The 26,791-nt window shown below is 36.9% G+C and overlaps 2 protein-coding genes and 1 long non-coding RNA gene across 3 annotated transcripts; 1 reads left to right on the top strand and 2 right to left on the bottom strand.

Moving 5' to 3' along the window:
• Positions 1-9,924: 9,924 nt before the first annotated feature.
• Positions 9,925-11,116, bottom strand: LOC113293101. The gene is made up of 2 exons (XR_003332045.1): positions 10,938-11,116; positions 9,925-10,687 (listed from the first exon to the last, which is right to left on the bottom strand). It is a non-coding gene; the product is annotated as an uncharacterized LOC113293101 (long non-coding RNA).
• An 8,803-nt stretch (positions 11,117-19,919) lies between these two features.
• Positions 19,920-21,865, bottom strand: LOC113300475 (probable LRR receptor-like serine/threonine-protein kinase At3g47570). The gene is made up of 4 exons (XM_026549680.1): positions 21,553-21,865; positions 20,416-21,342; positions 20,063-20,322; positions 19,920-19,925 (listed from the first exon to the last, which is right to left on the bottom strand). Exons 1-4 carry the CDS (start codon positions 21,863-21,865, stop codon positions 19,920-19,922), a joined length of 1,506 nt encoding a protein of 501 aa, XP_026405465.1.
• A 987-nt stretch (positions 21,866-22,852) lies between these two features.
• Positions 22,853-23,914, top strand: LOC113300474. The gene has a single exon (XM_026549678.1). The coding sequence runs from the start codon at positions 22,853-22,855 to the stop codon at positions 23,912-23,914; it is 1,062 nt and encodes a 353-aa protein (XP_026405463.1).
• The last annotated feature ends 2,877 nt before the right edge of the window (positions 23,915-26,791 follow it).

The raw sequence follows: 26,791 nt of genomic DNA, 5'->3' as shown, positions 1-26,791 counted from the left end.
AGCAGTGGTGGATCATCACATATCTGAAAATCTGATCTCTCCGATCTGCTTGTGTGTTTCTCATAGGTCTCTCTCCTTGTCCCTATCTCTCAATGTAATGAGACCTACTGAAAGGAAAGACTCGTTTCTCCGCCAATCTTTCTAGAAGGATAAAAATTCAACCTATTGGAACTTCAGGCGTTAAAGGAGCTGATGGTCAGGCGATGAGAATCAGATCGGTTCTCTCACAGTTCTCAGGTCGTATTGAAGACAAAGCTATAGAAGAAGCAAGCTTCAACGCTCCCCAAGACAACAGAGCCATCTTTTTAGGGAGGGTCAAGAGCATCCAACGCAAAGTGACCTTTCATTCCCTTGTTTCATCGTGGCACACACCACCCACAAGCACCCACTTTTGCCGAGTGCGCAACATTAAGCAAAATAACAGGCTCATAGATTTCTAATTGTACCGGTCCTCAGTTTCCCATATGAATAGGTTGATTTAGACTACGGAGTCATGGTATTCCTACTTTCATATGATTCCCGGTGGACTAACTTGAAAAATAAACGTATTCGCTCTGTAGCAGATCTATTACAAGACCAAATACGGATTGACTCTGGTTCGTTTAGAAAATGTGGTTCGAGGAACTATATGTGGAGCAATTAGGCATAAATTTATCCCGATTCCCCATAATTTAGTAACACCAACTCCATTAACAACCACTTATGAATCATTTTTCGATCTACACCCCTTATCTCATGTTTTGGATCGAGCTAATCCATTGGCACAAATAGTTCATGGGCGAAAATTGAGTTATTTAGGTCCTGGAGGATTGATAGGTCGAACTGCTAGTTGAGTTTTAAGACAATGCAATACCCATTACTGTTCCCTTATGCTGAAGATGGAGATGGATATACCCTAAATATCCCATACGGAGATGAATGTCGCCTCAACTAAAGGGAAAAATGTCAGAAGCTAAGTATTATGCATGTAGCTCGCAACAACGACCAAATGAAAATCCTCACTAAAAATTTCAGGGAAGTCTTCTATTCCAACAATATTTCTTAAAAAAAATCCAAATTGAGCTTGGTTGGAAACTAGACGAAATGGGAGGTCAACTTTACATCGGTTTGAAAAATGTAGTGTTGATGTGAGGCGGCACATCACCTCCATCTGGTGCACCGGCATTATTAATCTTGCTTTCATCAAGATAAAGGTTTTGGACAGTTAGATATACTTCAAATTTAGTTAATCTTGTCTGAATTTGCCAAAATTTTCGAAAAAATGAAAATTTTATAAATTAATTTTAGCTATGACAATAGAGTTCGGCTATGAAATCTGAAGAATGGGTAGCCGAACTCTTCCGCTAGTGTAGTTCGGCTAATGGTTCTGAAGACACATGTAGTTGAACTCAGTTTTAATGGGTTTTTCTTTAAGAAAGAAGTTCGGCTATGAGAAAAAATTTGACTGAAAGTTCGGCTAGGAAAAAATATTTGCGTCCTAACCGAACTAAAAGTTTATCTAGGAAATTTTTTTTGCATCGTAACCAAACTAAAATTTTGGCTAGAATGTCTTTTTTCCGACGTAACGGTTAGGAAAAAACTGCAACGTAACCCATTTTCTCTGAAAGCAAAAACTCCATTAAAACTACGTTCGGCAACATGTGTCTACAAACCTTTTTTGCGAAATAGCCGAACTTTTCTTCATTCGTTTCCATTAAGTTCGGCTAGTTCGACAAAACTTTTTCCCGAATTTATATTCAAAATTCTATCAACAATTTTCATTTTCAACTCATTTTGATGTTTACTTCTCACTTTTTTAAAATGTAATGGTTTGTTATTAAGCTATACAAACCCGATGCATACACACAAGATGTATGTAATGCGTTGTGTGTGAAATTTGTATTAACTGACCCTACTAGTTTTTGTAATGCGTTCTGCATTTTTGTATGTAATGCGTTGTGCGTTAAATTTATATTAACTGACCCTACTAGTTTTTGTAATGCCTTCTGCATTTTTGTTTGGTACTCCTCTAAGTTTGGAGGTGATTTTGGTTTATTTTTGTGATGTAGGAACAAAAGAAAGTATGCCCATGAAGAAACCCTTGCTTATGAAATTCAATGATGCAAATTATTGAAACACATAAATAAGTAAGACATCATCCACATGGCATGCTAATTAATGACCCACCTACAGTTTTGGTTTCCTTTTGGATGTGAAAAGTTAAAACACATCCATCGTCCGACTTGGAGCAAGAAATCTCTCTCTCCCCCACATTAACTGTACTTAAGCCTTGGGACAGAAAGAATGCGAATTTCAACTTGCGCAAGCGGAATTTCATCCCAATTCCTTTGTGTATGGATCATCATTATAAGCTTATATCACGTAATCTTTTTTTGTAAAATGCATGTGAATTTTTGCCCATTTTAATTCAAGACCAGTTAATCTATGGTGACGCCAGGGTATATATTTATAAGCTTTCAAGTGGAGGCGTCTGTCATCATCCAACACATTGTTACTGTTGAATTTAGGGCTGCACATGAGCTGGTACGGGACGGTATTCTGTTAGAACCGGTCCATGTACCTGGTGAGGACCGATACTTCATTTTGAGGACCGGTACCTGTATTTGTATCTGGACATGTACATGTACCCATAAGACTGGTCCAGTACAAACCGGTACCGGGTTTTTACCCATTACAAATCTTTCCTTCCCTGTCTCAGATTGCAACTGTAGAAATTACACTAGAATCAGTTCTTATTCCATGCAAAAATCAATCACAACATTTCATCTTACTTCCACTATGAAAATTAACTTAAACCCATGGCAGTAAATCAATCGATGGCCACAAATTCACATCCATAAGACCATGACTGTTTTAACATTCACCATCCAACCAATTTGACATCCCAAAAACCCAAATCTACGAGAAAAAAGTAATCATACAAAAACACGCATAAATCAATTAAAACAAGCAGTATATGTACAGATTAGGGATGAAGAAGGTGTTCTTCTCTTTGGGTTTTTTGCTGCGGAAGCGAGGACAGATCGATTCAAATCCCCAAATCAAACAATCATAGATCAATCGAGCCAGTAATTCTTCTAATTGCAGCAATAAATAAACCCAATCTTCTATTCTCTCTCCAACAACACTAGATTCCAAACCCTAACTTCAATTCTTCTTCTCTGATTTCTCAAATCATCTGCAATCTTCATCTTCGATTTTTCACCAACCCATTAATCAATTGAAATAAACTCTTCTTCCTTTACAAACCCTAAATCTTTGTTACCTTTTTCACCAATTTCAGATCCTTAGATTCTTTTTCTTCATAGCATAATCATCTTCATTTGATCTCCATCTTTAACAAAGAGCAAACACCACCTATGATTTCGTTCAATAATAAAAACGTCTCATCTTCAGTCTTCAGTGAGTCGCAATCTCCTCTCCAGTGAACGCTCTTAACTTTAGAGGAGAAGAAGAAAAATGAAGAAGAAAAGATGAATCGATAGATAATATACCTCAAATACCTAGGATGGACGACCGCGATTAAAACCTAATCCAAATATCTATCGGCTGATATCGACCGGGACATCAGGTCCGGTACATGCCGGTACTACCCCAAAAACCGATTACCTGTACCGGTATACACCGGTTCTCTCACTCCAGTCTCTGTCCCTGTACCGCCTAAACCGGTTCCGATACGGTTCTGGTACGGTTTTTCTGGTTCTAATCCGGTACAGGTATTCTGGACCGGTTCTTGTGCAGCTCTAGTTGAATTCGCGTACTTTAGATAGATCATAATTTTGGCTTTCTACGGTTTCGTGTGGAGTTTCTGCAACTTAATATTGTAAATTAGATAAAATCAATCTTAGATAATTAATAAGAAAATTGGTAATATGCCTCAAAATTTGAATGTAATTTTAGGGATATATCCCAAAATTCTAGTTTTTAGGGATATGCCAGGAGATAACTGTTTCCGTCCAAATAATTTAAATAGTCAATTTATCATAATTAACCAGTCAAAATCTCATAGTATGAGATCTCCTGAGGTGATGAAAATGACAAGCTTAACCTCAAATCAATTTAAACTGAAGTGTTCCTCCTTCATCGAACACAATAGCATTGTCTCATTATCAACACCAGATCTTCTTCTACATAAGAATAAAACAAACCAACCAGTTCTTCTGATTCACTACTCATCCCATCTCCACTTCCATCAATAGGGTATTCAACGTCATTTAATTAAGATATAAACTTAGGGTTTTCAAAATTAAGGCTTCCGTATGTGATCTAAAACACTAGATGGGTTTCAACGGTATGATTGATGTTTGAATCATTAGAGAAAAATCTACGGTTTAGGGCGGAAAAGTGGAGTCTTGCTATGAATTGAAGCTGATGATGACTGTATTGAGTATCTGAAGAGTATTAATCGTGATTTTGATCTCTACATCTCTTCCTTGTCTACATTGTTGTTAATCAAACTGAGGTGTAAGTGACAAAAGATCGATCAGTTTTATGCGTTAGGTTTGTTTCAATTTTGAGTTTGACTAGGAAATCTTGTTTTAATTTGGAGATGAATATGTCTGTTTCGCTCATGATCTTTCTTCTAAAAGCAATAGTGGTAATTGATAATATTGTTATATCGTTCGTGAACCCTAAACTTGTATTATCATTCCTTTAGTTTCATGTTACAATTTCATCATCTCAATGAAATCACTCCGAATTTCATATTCAGAGAACGTGTGAAATCTAGTTTTTGATCAATCGGATTATGGTAAAGAACACCATAAAGGCTGCAGTCACTTTTCAGAAGGATAAATCTGTCATTTTGTCACACGTGTAATCTCACATGTGTGCGGTATTTGACAAGCTAGCCAGGTTGGATGGAATTTTGGAAGGACGTGACATATCCTCAAGAACTGAAATTTCGGTATATATCCCAAAATTACACTTGATTTTGAGACATATTACCAATTTTTCCTAATTAATATAATAAATTAAACCTAATGACACTGAAAGGGGATGGTATCTGGGTGTAAATTACTGAAGACCTCTTTGTAGACAATATCCTGTGTGAAATCTATTTGTTGTTATCACTTCTCTTTATCGGAAACTTCAAGCTTTCTCTTGATGCCACTCAAGACGCCGCCACATATAATTGTCCACGAGTATAAGTGGTGTTGGAAAATAGATGCCCACATTATGCATGGTTTGACCTTGGCTATTCTTGATTTTCATAGCCAAGTATATTTTTACAGGGAATTGTCTTGTCCTTAGTATGAAAGATAAGTTTGCGGAATTAGGACAATACATTATCCTTGGAGCGTACAACTGCAATCCGATCTAGTTCCCTATTACGAACTGTTCTTCCATTGTAGTTGCGAGAAATCTCACAACAACATCTTTAATAGAATCTATGAAAGAATCTAAGAAACCATATTAAAATATTTAAGAATTTTTATTGAAATCTTAGAACAAGTATAAAGATACGTAGAAACCCTAATTTGGGAAAAAAATAATTTTCTTTCTCCTAAAATTCTTCTCTAATCTCACCCAAAAAAAGATCTCTCTTTACAAAAACGTTTGGCCCTTTATATAAGAGTTTACATAGTGGAGAACAACTAATAAAGTCTTTTTTTTCATATCTGATGTGCGTCAATGTCGCGTAGACTTTATGATTGACGCACGGTTTCTTCGTTGCAGCATGGTTCTTTACACCTTACTCGTAATTTAGGAGATGTCTTTAGTTCGTCATCCTGGATATGTCGTACGCGTTCGTATTCGCTTGTTACGAATGGAGTTACTTCGCATACCAGACGAGTAAGCGGTATATTGTATCCATATTTTGCATCTTCTCATATCGCTCTTTTGGTAGAGAATGCAGTATGAGAAAAATCTAATTTATTTTGCCGCATCAGTTCATCTCTTTGTATTCTTATCGACCGACATTTTTCTGTATTTTCAGCTTTACTGCCTACACGTGTTATCTCTTCCACTCGTTATTTTCCATGTCCTTAATAACCGCCTCTTCTTATCCGCTCATTCTCAATTAATGCTGATAACAGGAGATGTCTTGGGAATTGGGATAAAATCTTTTATTTACTGCTACCCATCTTCTTTTCTTTTCTTTTTACTCTCTTCTTTGTTTTTCTCCGCAACCTTTGTCCTTTGTTATTGTTCATCTTCTCTTGTTCATTTTTTGATTGTTCATCATTTTCTACTTCGCGTTCTCTTCTTATTCATTATTTACTACCATTCTTTCCTTCTTTTCTTATTTTTAAACTCTAATTTTTATCATCATCTGAATCCTCCTGATCATCACGATCATCTGGATTTTTTTGATTGATCTTCCACTTATCGACATTCTCATTTTGAAAATGATTATGAAACCCGGCTAGAAAAATCTCAAAGAATTCACTTGGTTGAAGGAAGAGTTTGGCTATAAGGTTTTCACACTATCTGTCCCTTACGGATCTGAACCCACTTCTGCAATCTGACTTGAATGGTTTTCGCTTGACCAATGGGATAGTAATAGAATCATTGTTTCTCTTGGACAACTTTCGGGGGGTCTTCCCATTCCTTTATACAATCCTCAAATTTCATTGTTCTATGAACTTTTTTCTGATGCGAGATTTTCGCGCGACATATTTCAACTAAGTGGTGACTGTATCAGGATAATGATGAAATACGCTCGTCGTGTGGCAGGGTTAGGATCTGCTTATCCAGGGGATGTAAGGAATCCAAACTACGCATATAAAGAGATTATTCCTGCGGAATACACGGTTGAGAACTTCTTTCTTAACTAAGATGTTGTTATTATGAAGAATGAGTCTTTCCGTTGGGGCATTTGCTTGATAAGAAATGACGGTTTCGCAGACTATCAAAGGATCACCCGGGATGTTGGTTTTCATGACTCTTCCAATAACACCGCTTGCAAATCAAAAGATACTCGTTGGGTGGAGTATCATATTGTTGTTGAAGGCCCTTATATTATTGGCAATGGCGTTGATGGGTCTTATCTCCCTCCTCTTGAAAGATTTGCTGCTTACAAACCTTAGTAATTTGTAAGGCTCGAGGAAAGAAATGTGGTATGTTTTCTTTTAACTTTATTTTTTCTACCTGATTTTCTTCTTTTGTCCTTCACTTCCCTTATTATCTCTTTTGGCTTCAGGTGGCAAAGCAAAGGAAGAAGGCTAGTAAAAATTTGTCTTAAGCGTCAATTTCGCGCAATAACGAAGTAAGAAATACTCCTTATTTGATTTTAACAATAATGTTGTCTCTGTTTCTTATCTTTCATTATGCACGTATGTGTAGGCTGGAGACGCCGAGGGTTCTAAAAATGATGCTCTTCCTTCTAAGGGTAAGAGTTAGAAAACCGTCTCTAAGTCCACTTCCGAGAATCCTTCTAAGAAGTGAAAGGATTCTTCTCTCTCTCCTTCAGACTCTAATTCTTGTGATGATGAAATTCATTCTCCAGACGACTTTTTGTCTACATCTTTTATGGGGAAATTATCCAGTATCTTCTCTGACTCTATGTCTGTTATTGGTAATGATGCACTAACTCGTACATGTGAGAGGGTTGCAAAGATTTGTGACGCTCCTTCTTTGAGCCATGAGTCCCTTCAAGGAGTTCCCTCTGTGTTGAGTCCAAGTTTTCATTTCGCACTCGGTTCTTTGGTAATTTTTATATTTTTGCGCATAATTTATGGGTGCTTTTATGTTTTGTATTTTAACATTCAATTCATATTTACGCGGAATGCTCGTATGTCACAAGACGTCAGTTCAGATCTTCAAAGGAAACTTCATTCTCTTGAGGCTGAAAATCTCAAACTCAAAGCCGAGGTCTCTACTTATGCAAATGATGTCACTGGCTTCGTAAGAGGAATAATCAATTTATTGGTGCGTAATTCTGTGTTGCTTCTGATTTTATGTTGATGCGTCATTTTCGCCTTCTTTTCATTGTCTGTGCTTGCAGAAATTTAGAACTTAACTGACGAGGTAGATCATTATCCCGCTGATGATGATATTTTTCTAGAGCATCTTAATTCCTCCCTAAATAACATTGTTGATGTTGACATAGAAGCTCTTAATGCGGTGGAACTGAAGGTCAAAATGTAAAATTCTTAAAGTTGAGCACAGAGCATGTTATCTATTAGTAATAGCTTTAGGCGTCGCTATCGTGAAGCCAAAAAGAGGATTAAGGTTTTGGAGGCGAAAAATAACTTTTATTACTGAGAAGGATAATGTCTTTCCCAAGGGTGTGAAAGCTTTAAAGGAATTTCATGAAGTTAATCTTCAAGTTCAAGTGGAAAGAGATTTAGTTATAAGAGAAAAATGACCACTTTTTTGTAAAATGAAGCATAAGAAAAATGTCCAATTTAATAAAAAGATTTCAATTCAACTGTAACATTTGAAATGTCAAAAATACCCCTGCATTTGATAAATACTGACCAATTACTCTAACTCCTTGTGTGTCCTATCTTTTCAGGGATGTAATTGACAAGCAAACTTGAATATAGCATATCTAAAAATCTTGTAATTTTACAAATTTTGTATCGTTGAAAATTAAAAAGATTTACAGAATGAGTACAAACAATAATACCAAATTTAGATTTTTTTCGAAAAAATCGGAAATGTTTATCTCCCCCTCTTTAATACAAGCAATAAGAACTAAAATGCTTACAAGTACAGGATCATTTGGTTAATAAATCTCAATAGGGACTAAAATGCTTAAATAAATAAGGACTTTAAAATGATAATATTTGAAATTATTTATTTACAAAATTGCCATTTTCATAAAAATGAAAATAAATATTTTAAATCTTCATATTTTTCATATTTTCAAATGATACGTTGTGAATTTTGTATATTTGGAAAGCTCTTTTGATAACGATTTTAAATTTTTACATTTTAATATACATTATATGTTCGATAATAAAAATTTCCTATGTATCAACAAATATGATACTTTTACCTCTTCATTTGTAGCTAAAAATATATCAAATTGAAAAATAAAAATAAAATATTATTTTTCTAAAACGGAAGGAAAAAAAAAAAAAATCAATAACACGTTATACAATCAACGATGTTTTATTTTTCTTTAATCGACCCTTTTCATCGCGTCAACAGTAATCTAGTTTACAGTTTGTCGTAATGTGCAATGCCATTTAACCGTTGAACTAATAAAATACCTGCAGAGCATCTAATCTTCACGTAATTAATTAGTAGTTTACTAAAAATTCGATGCCAGCTGCCTTTTTACATTATGGGTGATTCTAGGATCGGGATTTATCCCGAGAAAGATCTCATGAGAGATCCAACGGTAGATAAGAGAACGATTTTAACACTGGGATCACGATCGGTTTCAATTTTTGAAAGCGGAAACTTCACGTGGTCAACTAATCATTTTTTCTTTTTTTCTTTCCTTTTTGAAAAAAATAAATAATAATTAAAAACAGAAATCTTCATTTATTAGATGCAAATAATTAGAGTACAAAAATCACAAAACCATATGGCTCTTCGTGAGTCCTGATTACCGAAGCGGAACATGAGTCTAAACTACTCTACAAATATCCCGAGAATAATCTGGTGGGTCCCCACCAGGAGAAACCAAGGAATTAATGAAGGGTGTTGGGAAAAAATTGAAATTAAAAAATAGTACATAAATAATCCATTTGACAGTTATTATTTTTTTATTTTTTTAAAAGATACTTTTAAATTTTTAATTACATTGTAAAACTAGAAAATGGAAAAGAAGATACAAAATAGAGATAGAGATGAAAGAGAGAATTCAATTTATAATATGTGTGTCACAAGGATCTATTTGTAGGGATAGAAAAAAATTTACTATTAAAAATAAGGACATCTTAATAAGTTAATATTTGTTTATAACCCTCCCTTGATAACCGCTATGCCAAAATCTTTACGAACATATTAGGAAAACACAAATAAAAAAACTCTAAAATTACATAAAATAATATTGAACACGTACATAATACCTCGTTAAAATCTTAATAAGGAATAATGAGATAAAATTTTGACGAAGGAAAAACAAGCCTTGCATGTGTCATGCAGACTGCCGCCAGTGAAATGTCACACAAATGGATCATTTTAAACACATGAACCGATGGAATTCGACAGTTGTCTAATCTTGACTTGTTAATTACAGCTTTCTATCTGTTATGGGAGGTCCACATATGTGGATGTCATATGACAACAGACACAAGATGTTCATGACTTGGATATGTGGATGTCATATGACAACAGACACAAGATGTTCATGACTTGGATAGAGGAAAAAATCAGATCGGCCGAGAGATATTCAGGTGTCCAGTTTTTCTGGTTGTAGTGGTTGTTGTAACGTCCACTTAACGATGAAAAAGTGAAGTCGATTGATTTTCACGACCATCCCTAACCCAAACATTAACACATAAGTGAATATCATTACAATTTGTTTAATATGAACCCCGTCTCAGGTTATAAATGCGTTACATATTATGCAAGAATTAGCGATATGACATGTTGTTGGACGAGAATTTAATAGGTAATCTAAGGTGCAGGACAACATGTTTGGCAGCCACAGCATGAAGGCTTGTATTGACCATAACTGCATCTAATTTCTGGGCACCCATCTACTGGTGGGACGCACATAATACCTTTGCAGATAACATTTTTGGGCAGTTAACTTCGTGATCCTCCTCAAATACCAGCCCTGGTCATAGATCCATGAATACATTCAATTAGTCTGATAATTACTAATAAAAAATTGTCTTAATTTACAACTAAGGACGGAGCTTGGCTGTATCGCGGGTTTAATTTGTGGAAAAAAGGAGTTAAAATGGACTTAGCAAAAAAAAAAAAAAAAAAAACCCACTTATAATTGAACATGCGTGCGTAATTAAATATGAACGTAATCTCTTATCATTAAAAGGTTCTGGTGGGCAATAGGAAAGTAGACTTACTGCTCGAGGAGGACGCTGGCATGAAAATCAACACAAATAAAAAGAAACGGAGGAACATACTGATTGTGGCCATGATTCAGTGAATGTATTTCTTCTTCTTTGATAGTAGTACTATTACTACCTACGGATATTTTTTTATCAATAACTTCGGTATTGATGAGAATGATGATGAGCATTGCTAACCGATCTCTCTCTATATATATAATTCAATCACAAACTATTGAATAACAAAGTCTTCGTTCTGATCTTCTCCATTCTTCGTGTAGTTGTTTCTTTTCTTTAATGTTTTTTTGGCATGCGTCAACACGTTTTGATAACGTCAATTTCTGATTTATTATTAGATTTAAATTTAAATTTCAAGACATCTCTCTCTTGATGATGTTCTTGATGAGGTACGTACGTAAACTATGATAATACTAAATAAACAACAATATACGCAAGCTCAAGGAGAACGGAGAAAATACAATACCATCCACACCATATTTTGCATTACAAAATACATGTACCGTATGAAGACGACCAATGTCCTACTAATTAAGCTGCATGACAGCGTGTCGGGAAGGCACAACACGGCGTGTAAGAACCATTAGTGCAGTCGATTCTCGGGCACGCTTTTGGCGGTCCTGGGGACTCAATTATGCACCTAACCTTGGGGCACATATCTATTACTTTCTGATCCCCCGCAAGTATCATTCCTAACAGGTATATTCAAAATAAATCACAAATTGATGCATATTTAGTTAGTTAATTTATGCATTTCTATTTGATGATATATGATTAGAAGAAATTAAACTGTAAGGAAGTAATCTTACTGCAGGAAAAGGCTAGCATGACAATTAAGCCAAATATGAAGAAGTCTTAAATTTTGATATGTAGATCAAATTCAAGATGAATTTGATCGATATTAGAAAATGAATAAAATCAAATCATCAATGATAAAATAAATAATCAAGAAGAAATAAAATGATCTACGTACCGGAATAGTAATGGGGACGATTTTTAACGTGGTTCGGTCAACTCGACCTACGTCCACAAGTAACCCTGTAGAGTGAATAATAATATTGATCATCAGGATATTTTGAGATGATTTTACAATTACATTGAGAGACTCTATTTATAGAGTATGAACAATTAATTTAAGATATTATATATTTATTCTCTAGAATATATATCCTAATTAACTAAAATATGAATAGTAAAAAATTAGCTAGATATTTGCCTTATCTAGAAAACTACCTAAATTACACAAGATCCGTTTTATTTTTAGAAACTTAACTGATATCCGTCGATCTTTTGTGTTGTTTAATCTCCGTCGATATTATGGTAACTTGAGTCTTGATCACTTCTTCTTGATTTGAAGTTCGTTTTTCACTTGATGGTGTATCCTATTCTGAGCATGGAGTTGGTTGAAACGAGCTGATTGCCTGCTATCTCTGAGATGGTGGTGATACTGCTAGTGATCTCTAAGCGAGACGCAAGATGATTCTTGTCCATGAGTTTGATTCCTTCGTCGAGTATTATTTCTAGATAAGTTGTGATTAGGGCTGCACAACGGATAGGATGGGTAGGATATGGCCTATACCCGCCACCCTATCCGTTTACTGGCGGTTAAGAAAATCTTTACCTGCCATCCTACCCGCCAAATAGTAGATAGGGTAGGATACGGTTAAAAAACTGGCGGGTAGGGTAGGGTTGGCGGGTATGGATAGGGTATGTGCACCCCTAGCTGTGATGTAGTTTTGAGCTTCTCAGTAAACGTTATTTCGCGATTCTTTCCTCGTTAACTCCAAAGAAGCTGGGACTGCTTAGCTTTTCTACGAATCCTGGTAATGGGGATTTGGGATTAAATTCATTCATTCAATGCTTCTCCACTGCAAAATCTCTTCGATGGAACTAATTCTATTCTTCTGTTATTTCAACAGAGGTTGGTGATCAATTCAAAGCTTTCTACTAACGGCTGCGAAGATTTCTTGACGAAGCTGTCTAGTTTTTGTCTTCGCTGCAAGCAATCATCCAATTCAGTAAACTATCTAAAATGGCTTTAAGCTAATTTTTTTCTTACGAAGAATAAAAACCGTCGCTGGAAATTATTTTGATTTCATTCAAAGGAAAAATACCTATTCTAAGGAAAAATACCTATATGAATCCGTAATCAAAACTTATTTTACATCATGTCTCCTTGAAGAATCAGATCTTTTGTTGAAAAACAAGACAAGGTTTTATGAAAACTTTTTTAAAACTTCACTGTAAATCACTGGATCTAAGATTTGATAACAAAATTAAAGAGATAGAGAGAAGATTCGTCTTATTGGTTCGATCGTTGCGTCTTATTCGTCTTATGAGGACAAGAGAATCTATGCTGAATGCCTGAGCTGTTTAGATAAGGAGTGAGTTTCTTGAATTCTAATGCATTGTTTGACTGAAAAATCTTTATTTTATGACCCGTGAGGTTTTCTACTTGTTTTTGAAACACATCAAAAATATTAAAAACAGCTGAGTGTTGTACTAAAGGAAAGATCCATGTATAATGAGTGTATGCATCCATGAATATCAGAAAATAGCGAAATCCATTATGAGCAGTTTTTGGGGATACCTAAATATCAGAAACAATAAGATGTAAAGGATTGTCATAAACATTGGTGCTAGAAGTAAATGGAAGACGTCTACTCTTGCTTATATGACAAGAGCGACAGTAGCCAAAACTCTTATTTTGAACTGGTAGGGAAAAATGTTTGATAACCCTAGAAACTGTACTATGCATTGGATGCCCAAGCCGTTGATGCCACACTGGCATAGTTGCAGAGATAAAAGTTGATGGAGATATGGATGATTGCATGCTCTCCAGGCGATCCAGCACATATAACCCATTCTCATTCCTTCCAGACAGCAGCGTGGCTCCCATCACTTTTTCCTTCACAACAAACAGACTAGAGTGAAACTCAAAATAAACATTGTTATCCTTGCAAAACTGATGTACAGATAGGAGATTCTTTTTGATCTGTGGCACTTGTAAAACATTGTTTAAAGCAAAGCTGCGAGAATGAGATTGGAACTTAGTGTTACCAACATGTGCAATATGGAGAGCATTACCATTACCAACTCTTACTTGGTCAGTTCCATCGTATTCATGTGGAATGCACAAGTTTTGAGCATCAGCAGTCATATGATTTGTCGCACCCGTGTCTGTGACCCACTGGGTGTTAGGGGCTGCAGGAAAAGCAACATAAGCTTTAGCAGGCTTGTGCCGATTGTCATTGTTGCGATCATATCTGAACCAGCAACGATCTGCTGTGTGATTCCTTTTCTTACATATCTGACAATAAATATCACCTTGGGAAGGACCACGTTGCTGAGAAGGAGCACGGCGATTTTTGTTGTTTGGTGGTGGCTGTCGTCTAGGATGATTATTATACCTTTGTGGGAATCTGCTGGATGATGCTGGAGGCACAGTCACAAGGTTTGCAATGGGGTGTGACTCCTGAGATAGTTGATGTTCTTGACGCATCTCATAAGTAAACAGATGAGACTTGAAAGTCTGGATGTCCATATTTTCAGCAGTGCCTAGAACTGTAACTATTGGATCATATGAATGATTCAATCCATTACAGATGGATTGCTTCATCTCATTATCAGGAACTGTGTAACCAGTTGCTGCAAGATCATCAAACAAATGTTTAGTTTCATGCAAATAAGCTTTCAAAGACTTATTACCTTTGGATAAGTTATGAAGTTTCTTTTTGAGATTCATCTGGTGAGCAAAGTTCTTGGGAGCAAACTCAGTTTCCAGTGCATCCCATATGGCTTTCGAAGTATCCAGTTTTGCGACAACACTGAGAACTTCTGGGGTTAGGGTTGAGTTCAACCAACCAATGATTAAAGCATCTTGTGCTTCATAGGCAGTGAAGGCAGGATTGATTTCATCACTGTCTGGCAGAGTACGTTCTGGCAGCTCTCTAAAGCCATCTAGGAATCCAGTTAGCCCATGTCCTTTCAAGATAGGTTTGAACTGAGCTTTCCATAATAAGTGATTTGTTTCAGTGTGCTTCAGAGTGACAAGATGATGTATCTGAACTTGTCGAAGATGATGTGTTGCATCTGCCATTGCTTTCTGTGTAGCTAGAGTTTTTGTTCTTCACGATTTTTTTTTTTTTTTTGTTTGGGTTTGATATTTGCGGAAGGTGAATTGGATCGAGAGCCTGATACCAAGCTAGAATATAGTGTTAGTGAATATCTTCCACAGAAACTTAGTGAAGATTAAACTCTTATTTATAGAAATGTGCGAGTACATTGTGGAGCAGAAATTGGTTGAGATCCTAATTTATAGTAAAGACCCGACTAAACTATTTGGTCTCTACAACAACTTCTTGAGCTGTCACAGAGTCTTGCGGAAGACCTGTGCCAACAACTGATTTCATTTTGTTGAAGAATTTCTCTCTCCAAGCTTCTGATTTACACGAACACTTCTTTCATTTCTGTATCTTTCTTATTTGATTTCATACAACTCCTGAAAGATATAAATAGATTTATCCCTATTTTTATACCAAATAGATAAAGGCACCCCCGTTTTTTTCACATTTATAAATATACGCCTGTTTTCATTTTTCCATCCAAATCTGTTAATTTTGTCAATTTACCATATTTGTGGTTAATATATCGTTGACTGAGATGAGAATTTGTATACACAGATTACTGTAATGTCCCTTAGTTGAAGCCACTGAAGGAGAATGAATGAGATGTTCGTTCTTCCATTATTTTCCTTTCCACTCTCTAGTTTTGAACAACATATTCTTCTCTCAGCAAAATCGATAAAATATTTAGGGGTTTATTTCAAATCAATTTGAATCGTGGTTTGCGTTGTTTATTTGGTAATTTTTTGTGATGATATGGCAGTCGGCGAGATGGTTCTTGGCGGTGTAATGATTGGGTAGCTGTTTTTGATGGTTGTTCTCGCTTTAAGCTGCCGGTGGTAACGGGGTGGATTTTTTCTTGTAGTGCTCGAAGTATTTTTTTTTTTCACGGGTACTGCAGAATTTAAAGTTTGATTTTCATTTGGGATAAAATTGATAGTTAAATTAGAAATTCAAGCTTGAAAATTGAAAGGTTTTGCCTCGCTTGTGTAAATTAAAGCTTAAAAATGGTTGATTTCAGTTTTGAGCATTTTCAAGGTCTTGTATAACAACTGATTTTGGGGTTTATCCAGGTTAAGGAGGTTCGAGGTCAACACCAGCCAAATTGCACAGAAAGTGTTTGAGAAATGTCCGAAAACAAAGATGGTAAAGTTCTTCTTGCTTTCTTTACTCATTTTAGTAATGATAGGGTTTCGTTATAGCTCACAGTATTCCCATGAATTGATGAATTGGGTATTTAGTGAACACCTAGGATTTATGATTAATCATCTTGAATTATGAAAACTTGGAGTTTTGTCATGCCGAAGAAGCGAGTATGCAAAATTAGTCGTTTCCTGAAAAGGGAGATCATTATGGTGTAAATCAATATATTATATGGTGTACATTTTCATCCATATGCTGACAACTAGTACTGGATAGCACATTTTTATGTGTCAAGTCGTTTTATAAACAAATTGTATGGGGAAATTTGTGTATGACGGTTTTATGTGACGGGTAGTTAATTCTTTAAGTGAATTAGTTTGGAGGATGCAATAATGGAAAGGTTATGTAGTGAAATTGGTTCCTTGATCATTTGTATGGATGTTATAGGTCACGGTAGTGCGAATGTTGCTAACCGTCCTCAGTGGTTGGTACTTGCACATTTTCATGTTCGAGTTACTGAACGCATCATCATGCCATACATATTGACCAACCAGGTCCTATTCAAAACAAGTTAATTGATTTAGTTTACAGAAGCTAGCTACTAGCTGACATTATAGAAAAAAACTAGCTCTAGCTTTTATGGTGTTCGTGTGGCTGCAGATGCCAATATTGAGATGAAGAAATTAGTGGTGATCAACTATACTGTATTATGGTGAAGTTTTTTGGATCGTGAGTTACAAATACTATTTCAGGGATTCAAATGGCAGTTTTATTGATTTACAAATACTACAGGTTGTGCCTTTGGCTAGTGGTACTGGTGGTATGAACTGTAGGAATTGAGCTGAGGTTATTGAAGTGGTAGCTGCTACTGAGCTGAGACTGTTGGTGCTGCTATTTTCCATGGAGTTATGACTGAGGTTTGCACTGCAGATTGCAGAGAATGGTGCTATGTGCTAAGTGGTGATGCTTGAAGTAATCATTGCAGGTGGTATAAGGAGATGGAAGCAACTGTAATTGCAAGTAAATGAGCATTGCAGGTGAACTGACTGAATTGCTGTTGTGTGGAGCTATAATGAAGAGAGGCAGAAACTATGGGTGTTACAGTTTGATGGTGGAATTTGGTTATGCTTTCAAATGTTTTGATTCACCTATTTCCCTAAATTCAGATGTTTTTTTTTTTGTGTTACTACTGGAAAGCTTCAGACTTTGCATCTACCTTTTGATAAGAAAATCCAATAGTGAAGCGCAAGTTTCAGGTAAACTAACCAGCATTACGCCTTTGGCTTGAAGTGATTGGCAAGACCTGTAGATTCCTTGTAGGGCTTAGACATATCAAACGTTTACTTGAGGTTGTAGACAGATCCCCAAGATGCCAAAGAACTTGAAATAATTACTATTACCACCACTACTTGAGGGGTCAACAACAGAGCATCAAACACATTGATGAAGATCAGATGATTCTGATCCATTATAGTGTTTTTATATCTGGAATTGATTTCTACTTTTAGGCTATGTTTTATGTATTTTTGTTTTGATTAGATGGAGTGGATGATGTTATACATTGGATTTAGATTGAATAATGAAAAAAAGTTAATTTGTTTTTAGAGTTGTTCATTGGTTTTAAGTTAAAAAGGTTGCTGGTGAACTTGGTGATTTAAAGGACTGAACAGTCTTTTTAAATGGACTTAACTGCTGACACGGAGGATAACTCTCGGTTAACTGTTTTTTCAAAAAAACGGTCAAAATAGGAGTACATTTGTAAAATCCAGAAAAACGGAGGCACATTGAAAATGCTTATAAAAACGGGGGTACATTTGTATTTCACCCAACTCCTAACGATATTTGTTGTATGAGACTTTGGCTGAAACTTCCTCTTTTACCCTTGAAGTTTTAGAGATGGTAAGATTTACACATTATCTAGATCCAATAAAATTTCTTCGGGCCAACAAGTCTTGCCTAGTATGGGTAGGATAAATCCTTTACCCACCCCTCCTTCTAGCGCCAAAATATAATTACCGGGAATTGATTGCACACCCAAATATTGATTTTTAAGATCTAAACATATTTTACATGAAAATAAAAGTGTTAAAAATATAAATGAGACACAAAATTTATCTGATTCGATCAATGTGATCTACATCTATGGGTTGGGGTATTCACTATAATGATTTGGTTACAAAATATTTAGGTAACTCCATTAATGGGTTATTCTCTAGAGCTTTAGATCTAAAATGTTGGTGGTGAAGAAAGAAGAAGATCCCAGAGAAAATAAAATCAGATCCCTTTTACAATGTCCTAAGGTTCCCCTTTATAGGCGATAACTGCAGTAGAATACAACTCAGTTCACTTCGATAATCTACCTTTTATTTCGTTACTCATGTTTTTGATAAAATATTTCCTTTTCTTTAATCGATAACCCCGGTGACTTTTCGGTACAACTGTCACGACTTCTTGGATAACAATTTACCTTCGTTGTGAATTAGTTCACTTCGCTTTCACATTCTTTCTTCGCTAAATTAGGCGAACTATACTCTTCGTTGAGCCTTTCATTTATCTTGTTAGGATTGCTTCGTGACTTCATAGATTTCACTTTGTAATTTCTACTTTCATAAAAGTTCTTCTAACTGTTTATTCGACTTTTCAGTTCTGTAATAATATTTTTTAGCAAGATACATTTAACCATTTCGTTTCTTGGTAGCCTTACACGTGGTGGGTAGATTTTTAATATCTACATGCTAAACTGTATTTAGGTTAGGTTGAGCAGTTTGTTTAGGATTAATTTTAGCCAGGACGCGGAATAATACCTAACATCCTTTTTCTTGTTTGTTTAGAAAAGTTCTTCTACAGTAACTTCCATTTAAACCCTATTTTGATGATTTCTACTCAGTTTTTTAAATAAAAAACGAATTAAAAGTGATGGGTTTTTCAATCAAACGAGGAAAGTCGCGAAAAGAGAGAAGAAAAAGATTTTTTTTACCAAAACTAAAATTTTCCGATGCATCTCATCTTTCTCATATTTTTTTTATTATGGTTAATGATTTATTTAGATTAGATATATATGATTAGGTTTAGGTGGTTATTAGATTAGTTATAATTCAAATTAGGATTAGCGTTAAATTAGTATTTTCCTAACAATATGACAACCCTTATAAGTATAGGAAAAATGACCTAATCAAATCATGGTCCCCAAAAGATCGTTCTTCTTTTTTCTCCTTTTTTTATTCAATTTATTTTAACATGAATGAAATTCAGTTTATGATGTCATCTTAAGACATAATCGGTAGCTAAAGTTGATTAAAACTAAGATGAATTTTCATTTAAATCGGGAGTTTTTAGGACTGTGTTAAAGAAAATATTTACCTGGAGTTCATATAAATCAGGAGCTATTTCAACTATGCCAAAAAAAGTATAAAGGTAAACAAACTTGTGGTTAAATAGTGTTAAATTTTGAAATTTGTGTATTTAAAGAGCAAATTACCTTTAAATACAAAAAGCCTCGAAATTTTCACCATGAAATACTAGAACAGCGCTGTCACGGTGGACAGGGCCCATCAAAGATAATTGGGCCTAATATAAAAGTATCATTTTTCATGAAAATGAGGGTGTACATTTTTTTATCAGTTGCAAAGGAAAATTAATTGATGAATAAATCAAAATATGGTTGTATAATGTATTATGCTTTCTTTATGGTAATTTGCTCAAATTTCAAAAATTATGTCTAGAACAGAAAAAGTACATCGTTTTATTATTTGTAATAGAAATAATAAAAAGCAGAATATAAAAAGCAGAAAAAGAACATTTTACTCCAATCTGAATTATGGAAGCCAAGATTTGCCTCATTCTATCTCTACATACGATTCTTCTTTCGTTCCTTAGAATATTGTTATTGGTAATTTCAGCATCATTATGATCTTCTATTAATTCTAACAACAAACGTGAATCGATAACCTCTTCAACACGCTCTGGTAACTCATGCATCTTACAGAAGTCATGAATGGTTAGACCATCCTTAAACATGTCATCCGTTGGTCTCTTTCCTGTAAACATCTCTAGCAAAAGAATCCCAAAGCTATACATATCACCTTGGATTGACGCTTCGCCACCCATTCCATATTCTGCAAAAACCATAAAAAATATTAAACCTCAAGCACTCAAATCAGTTGATTCTATTTGAAGTATAACAATTGCTAACAAGTTTTTTTTATTACCTGGAGAAACATAACCAATGGAGCCCATTATTGCAACTGAGCTTGCATCTTGTTCGGTCAACTGCCGAGAGGAACTTGAATTAATAGATAGGAACTTAGTCAGGCCAAAATCACCCACATGTGCAACAAAATCATCATCGAGAAGGACATTACTTGGCTTCACATCACAATGCACAATGGGCGATTGAGAATCATGGTGAAGATAATTTAATGCAAAAGCAATATCGACTGCGATGCTCAATCTTCTTTCCAGGTCCAAATTCTTTTCTTGCAGCTGACTGGCGCTGTTTGTATCACTTACAGACGGGTGCAGCCAATTCTCTAAACTCCCATTAACCATGAACTCAAAAACTAGAGCTTTGAAAGGATTACCTTGAAAATCAGTACTTGAACAACAAGTAATGATCTTAAGCAAGTTTCTGTGTCTAAGTTTCCTTAGAGCATTACATTCAGCCATGAAACTTTTGGTTGCACCTCTTTGTTGAAGGTGTAGAACTTTCACTGCAACAGGTTTTGATTCATCTTGTTGAAGAATTCCCTTGGACACCGAACCAAAACTTCCCATACCAAGAAAATTGGTAGAACGGTTAAATCCATTGGTAGCTTTAAGAAGCTCATTGTAAGAAATTCCTTTGAACCGTATACCCACGTCTAAAGCTGTTGAAGGAAGTTTGGTTTTTGACTTCCTTCGCCAATACATATAGAGAGAAAAAACAATCAAAGTTAAAAACACAACCGCAATAAATATGCAGATTATTATAGCTTTGACAGACTTTGATTTCTTTTGGTTCCACTCCATATTGGGATTTATTGGAACAGAGCAATTCCTTAGCTTTAGGTCAGATATACCATCACAGAGCCTACTACTTCCATCAACTGAAACTGCATTTATGTTCTTGAACACTCCATCCTTTGGTACCGCTCCCTCTAGATTATTCTAAGATATATCTAATCCACTGAGCGTAAGATTTTCAAACCCTTTTGGTATTGTACCAGACAAGTTATTATGGGAAAGACTTAATTCATCAAGACCTTTTAAGAAAATCAAAGATGGAGGAATGTTTCCTTGGAAGAAGTTACTCTCTAAATTTAGATATTTTAAGCCTATACACTCGCCTATAGTGCTCGGAATTTTACCAGATAATTTGTTCCTGTCTAGGAGCAACTCCCCAAGGTTTTTCAGTTTACCAACTTCGCTAGGAAGTGCACCAGTCAATGAGTTAGTCCCTAAGTCTAGACCAATTGATAAAGAGGGAAGTTCGAAAATTTGTTTTTCTGTTGATGCAACTAGCGCTAATCGATCACTTGATTTGTTATCATTCTTGATCGCAGCAAGGCAATTAACATCTATGGGCATATAAGAAATGATGAGAGTAAGGCTGGATACTAGTGATAGTATAGTATTGATATTGAAATAATTCTGATGCCGTGGTAACAACTTCATCTCCATGACATACAGAGGTTTAGAACGAGGTTGAGAAATTGGAAAGGTATAAAATTCAAGGTTTAACTCGACTTGGATTTTACCCTGCGAAAAGGGATTTTATATTAAATTAAGAACCCTAGTTGCAGGAAAAAATAGGGGTCCCACCGCCACTGCATAAATCCGATATGGATTTTTGGAGTGTGAATTACGGTACAAAGTTGCAGGGTAACTTTATAGTTAATGGATCTATTTCGGATTGTTTGATTTTCTATACGATTTTATGGGATATCGGATATTCGGATTAAGGTCTATCCGGTGTTTTACTAACCGATATCCGATAATAGGGTTATATTTATAAAAAAAATCATTTCCTTTTTCTTTTTAATCTGAATTATCAGGTGGAAGTTCCGACTTGTCGCTGCAATTCAAAGCCGTCACCAAGGGCTTGTCGGCAGCCAATCTAGGTTCAAGACTTTTTGTGTCTGTGAGATTGGTTGTGTTACGGTTGATGGTTTTCGTGGAAACAGTGAAGAAACTGATTTGATTTGAAGAGATGAAATGGGTCAGAAAGAATTGAGGAATTGGAAATAGAGTTAGTAATAGACAATATATTGAGAGATATTTAGTTACCATAATATTATGAGAGAATACGATATTTCCTGTAATACTCAAACTCTATTTATATGAGTTTATGGAATAATAATATCAAGGTTTGATTACCATCCGACATGGTATCACGATCCATCTTCTTCTTCCTCTAAATCACCGATAATCATCCATGGCAAGTGACAAAAAATCCTTACATCCGCCGTTTCTAACATCAAAGTTTTAATCCCTATTACTTTGGATATCAAACAAGACCAATATTCGTCATGGGTTTTCCTATTCCAACTTCATCTTCAAGCACACAACCTCCTTGTTCTTATTGATGATTCCACTCCACCACCAGATCTTGATGCTGCCACCGTACTACAACTTGATGCCCTTTGTCGTCAATGGATGTTCTCCACCATGGCCAAAGATTTGATGCTTACTGTTCTCATAACTGGTAAAACTGGGAAAGAGTTATGGAATCATCTTAAAAGTCTTTTTCGAGACAACAAAGGAAACGGTGCCGCCAACCTGGAAAGTAAGTTCGTAAATCTAAGATTTGTTGATTGTAACAATGTTGATGATTATTGTGATAAGCTACAGGCACTTTCCAATCGACCAAGTGACCTTGATTTTCCAATGGATGAAAAACGTTTGGTTATACAACTTGTTAATGGACTTCCGAAGGAATACAATACTGTTGCCTCCTTCATTCAACAATCGATGCCATCGTTTGACACTGCTCGCTCTCAATTGCGCACTGAGGAGATTCGACGTGAACATCAATCAAACTCCAGCTCCCATACTGCCCTTGCAGCTGCCAACAACCCTCGCCTTCCACCTGCTGTTTCTTCTTCCGCCTCCAACAGATTTCGATCCGCGTCTGTCCATCATCGTTCTGAGCACAGTCCTCTGCTGGGCCACCAAGCTGCTCTCCTGCCCACCCCACCAGGCCCACGACATCACTACCCCAACGCACCCAACTGGGCTCCCCAATGGACGTCTTCACCAAGCCCATACTCTGCTGTACCTTACTGGAGTCATCGGCATTCTATCTCTGGTCGTGGCCGTGGTCGTCATTTCCGTGGGCGTGGTCGTGGTCGCGGTCGCAGCACCTCGACAGCCCGTTCCCCACAAGCCTACGTCACTCCTACCACGGAATACCTTCAACCATCGGATATTGCCGAAGCATACAGCTCTATGAGCATTCGAGCGCCGGATGATGACTTCTATATGGACAATGGCGCAACCTCCCACATCACCTCGGATCCAGGTAACTTACATAATGTTTTTCCTTCGAGCAATGTGCGGTCTATCTTAGTGGGTAATGGCAGCAGCATTCCGGTAATAAGAATCATTCCCCCAATCTTTGTCATTCTTGTCAAATTAGCAAACATGTTCGTCTTCCCTTTTATGACTCTCATTATGCCACTATTGCTCCTTTTGATATTATTCATAGTGATTTATAGACATCTCCGTTGAATTTAGACACGGGGTTTCGTTATTATCTTCTCTTCTTGGATGATTTCACTAATTATCTATGGGTTTTTCCACTAAAACTAAAATCCCAAGTCTTCACCAAATTTTTGGAATTCCGTTCTTTTGTTCAAATTCAATTTGAACGCCAAATTAAGTCATTCCAATGCGACAAGGGTCGCGAATTTGACAATTCCTCTTTTCACAATTTTGCTAGTCAAAACGGCTTAGTATTTCGTTTCTCTTGTCCTCATACATCCTCTCAAAATGGTAAGGCGGAACGCATGATTCGCCGAATCAATGATATCACCCGTACTCTAATGACACATGCCTCCGTTCCTCCTAAATATTGGGTTTATACTCTTCTTATGGCCGTCTACTTACACAACATTCTTCCCACTAAAATTCTCCATTTCCAATCACCGGTGTCCGTCTTATATAGACGCCAACCCACATATGATCATCTTCGCATCTTTGGTTGTCTTTGCTACCCTAATCTTTCTTCCACAACACCACACAAACTTGCTCCTTGTTCCACTAGGTGTGTTTTTCTTGGTTTTCCATCTAATCATCGTGGTTATCGTTGTCTTGACATTTCCACAAACAAATTCATCACTTCAAGACATGTCCCATTTGATGAAAACATCTTCCCTTTTTCAAGTTCCTCTCATCTAGACTCTTCTCCTTCTCAAGACCCACCAATCCATCCTCTTTACTCTTTCCTAGACTCCTCCACATATCCCCCTCCTGTAGCCTCTCCTACTGTTCAACCGTCTCCTTCCATCTCTGCTCCTGTTGACGGCCCACTCGTCCCAAACCCACAGCCACAGCTGTATACTCCCCCTCATCGACGGCCCACTCGTCATTCCCAGCCCACTACACTTCACTCTCCACCATCCTCCCTTGCCCATCCCATTACCATGCAGCCCATCACGGTCCCCTCTCCACAGCCCACCAACGTCCTGTCCGACCCTTCCAGCCCACTCCCTCCAACCTCCCCTTCCAGCCCACACATTCCAGCTCCTACTCGCCCAACTACTAGGGCTTCCCGTGGCATTTTCCGCCCCATCCAGAAACTGAACCTTCATGTCCAATCCAACTCTCCCATTTCCCCTGTTCCCCGTTCTTATCTTTATGCCCTTCGAGACCCAAACTAGAATGCTGCCATGTGGAGCGAATACCTTGCTATGATTAAGATCGGCACTTGGGTACTTGTTCCTCGCCCAGGAACGCTCATATCATTCGGTCGATGTGGCTCTTCCGTCACAAGTTTCACGCTGATGGCACCTTGCAGCGGTACAAGGCTCGACTAGTAGCCAATGGCAAGTCTCAACAGGTTGGAGTTGATTGTTTTGAAACGTTTAGTCCGGTTGTTAAACCAGCGACTATACGTACTATGCTCAGTATAGCAACATCACGTTCTTGGGGTATTCGTCAGCTGGACGTTAAAAATGCTTTTCTTCATGGTGACCTAGCCGAAACGGTTTATATGCATCAACCGCCGGGTTTTGTTAATTCTGCTCATCCCGATTATGTTTGCCGCCTCCGTAGGTCTCTTTATGGACTTAAACAGGCACCTCGGGCATGGTTTCAGCGTTTTGCACAATTTATTACTGGTTGCGGTTTTCGTGGAAGTGTTTGTGATCCCTCACTATTTGTTTATCACTCTGGTTCGGAAACTGCATACTTATTACTATATGTGGATGATATTGTCTTTACCGCTTCTACTGATGCCCTTCTAGGTCGTTTCATTGAGTTGATGAAACGTGAATTTGCTATGACTGATCTTGGCACGCTACACCAATTTCTGGGTATCACTGTGACTCGCTCAGATTCAGGATTGTTTCTGTCACAGTCTTCATATGCACAAGATATTATCGCTCATGCATCGATGACGAACTGCAACCCAGTCGCTACTCCAGTTGATACACAACCGAAGCTCAGTACTACATCTGGCCCTGCACTCAAGGATCCAACTTTATACAGAGTCTGGCCGGAGCTCTTCAATACCTGACTTTCACCCGCCCCGACATTTCATATGCCGTGCATCAGGTTTGCTTATTTATGCATGACCCTAGGGAGTCACATATGCAGGCTATTAAACACATTCTCAGGTATCTTCAGGGCACTCTTGATCACGGTTTATTTATCTCCGCTTCCACTGTTACTAGATTGACTGCGTACTCTGATGCTGACTGGGTGGGTTGTCCGGATTCTCGTCGGTCGACCCCTGGCTACTGCATTTTTCTTGGAGACAATCTGATCTCTTGGTCATCCAAACGACAAGCTACTGTATCTCGTTCTAGTGCGGAGGCCGAATACAGAGGAGTTGCCAATGCTGTTGCTGAGACTACTTGGCTACGCAATTTACTTCTCGAGCTTCACATCCCGTTACGACGTGCCACTATTGTCTACTGTGATAACATTAGTGCAATTTACATGACCGGGGATCCTGTCCAGCACCAACGCACTAAACATGTGGAGATTGATATTCATTTTGTACGTGAGCGTGTACGTATCGGTGACATTCATGTCTTGCACATCCCTTCTGACAGTCAATATGCAGATATCTTCACCAAGGGCCTTCCACGAGTATTGTTTGTTCGTTTCCGTTCTAGTCTTAACGTGTGCTTCTCTCCCGTTACGACTAAGGGGGTGTAATAGACAATATATTGAGAGATATTTAGTTACCATAATATTCTGAGAGAATACGATATTTCCTGTAATACTCAAACTCTATTTATATGAGTTTATGGAATAATAATATCAAGGTTTGATTACCATCCGACAGTTAGGAAAAATAGTAAATTAAGAAGCCTAGTTGCAGGAAAAATAGTGGTTGGTGGAAAAATCCGATTTGGGATTTTGGAGTGTGAATTACGG

Source organism: Papaver somniferum, chromosome 7 (genome assembly GCF_003573695.1).
Source record: "Papaver somniferum cultivar HN1 chromosome 7, ASM357369v1, whole genome shotgun sequence".
Taxonomy (NCBI): Eukaryota; Viridiplantae; Streptophyta; class Magnoliopsida; order Ranunculales; family Papaveraceae; genus Papaver; species Papaver somniferum.
This window is presented reverse-complemented; position numbering and strand designations above follow the sequence as displayed.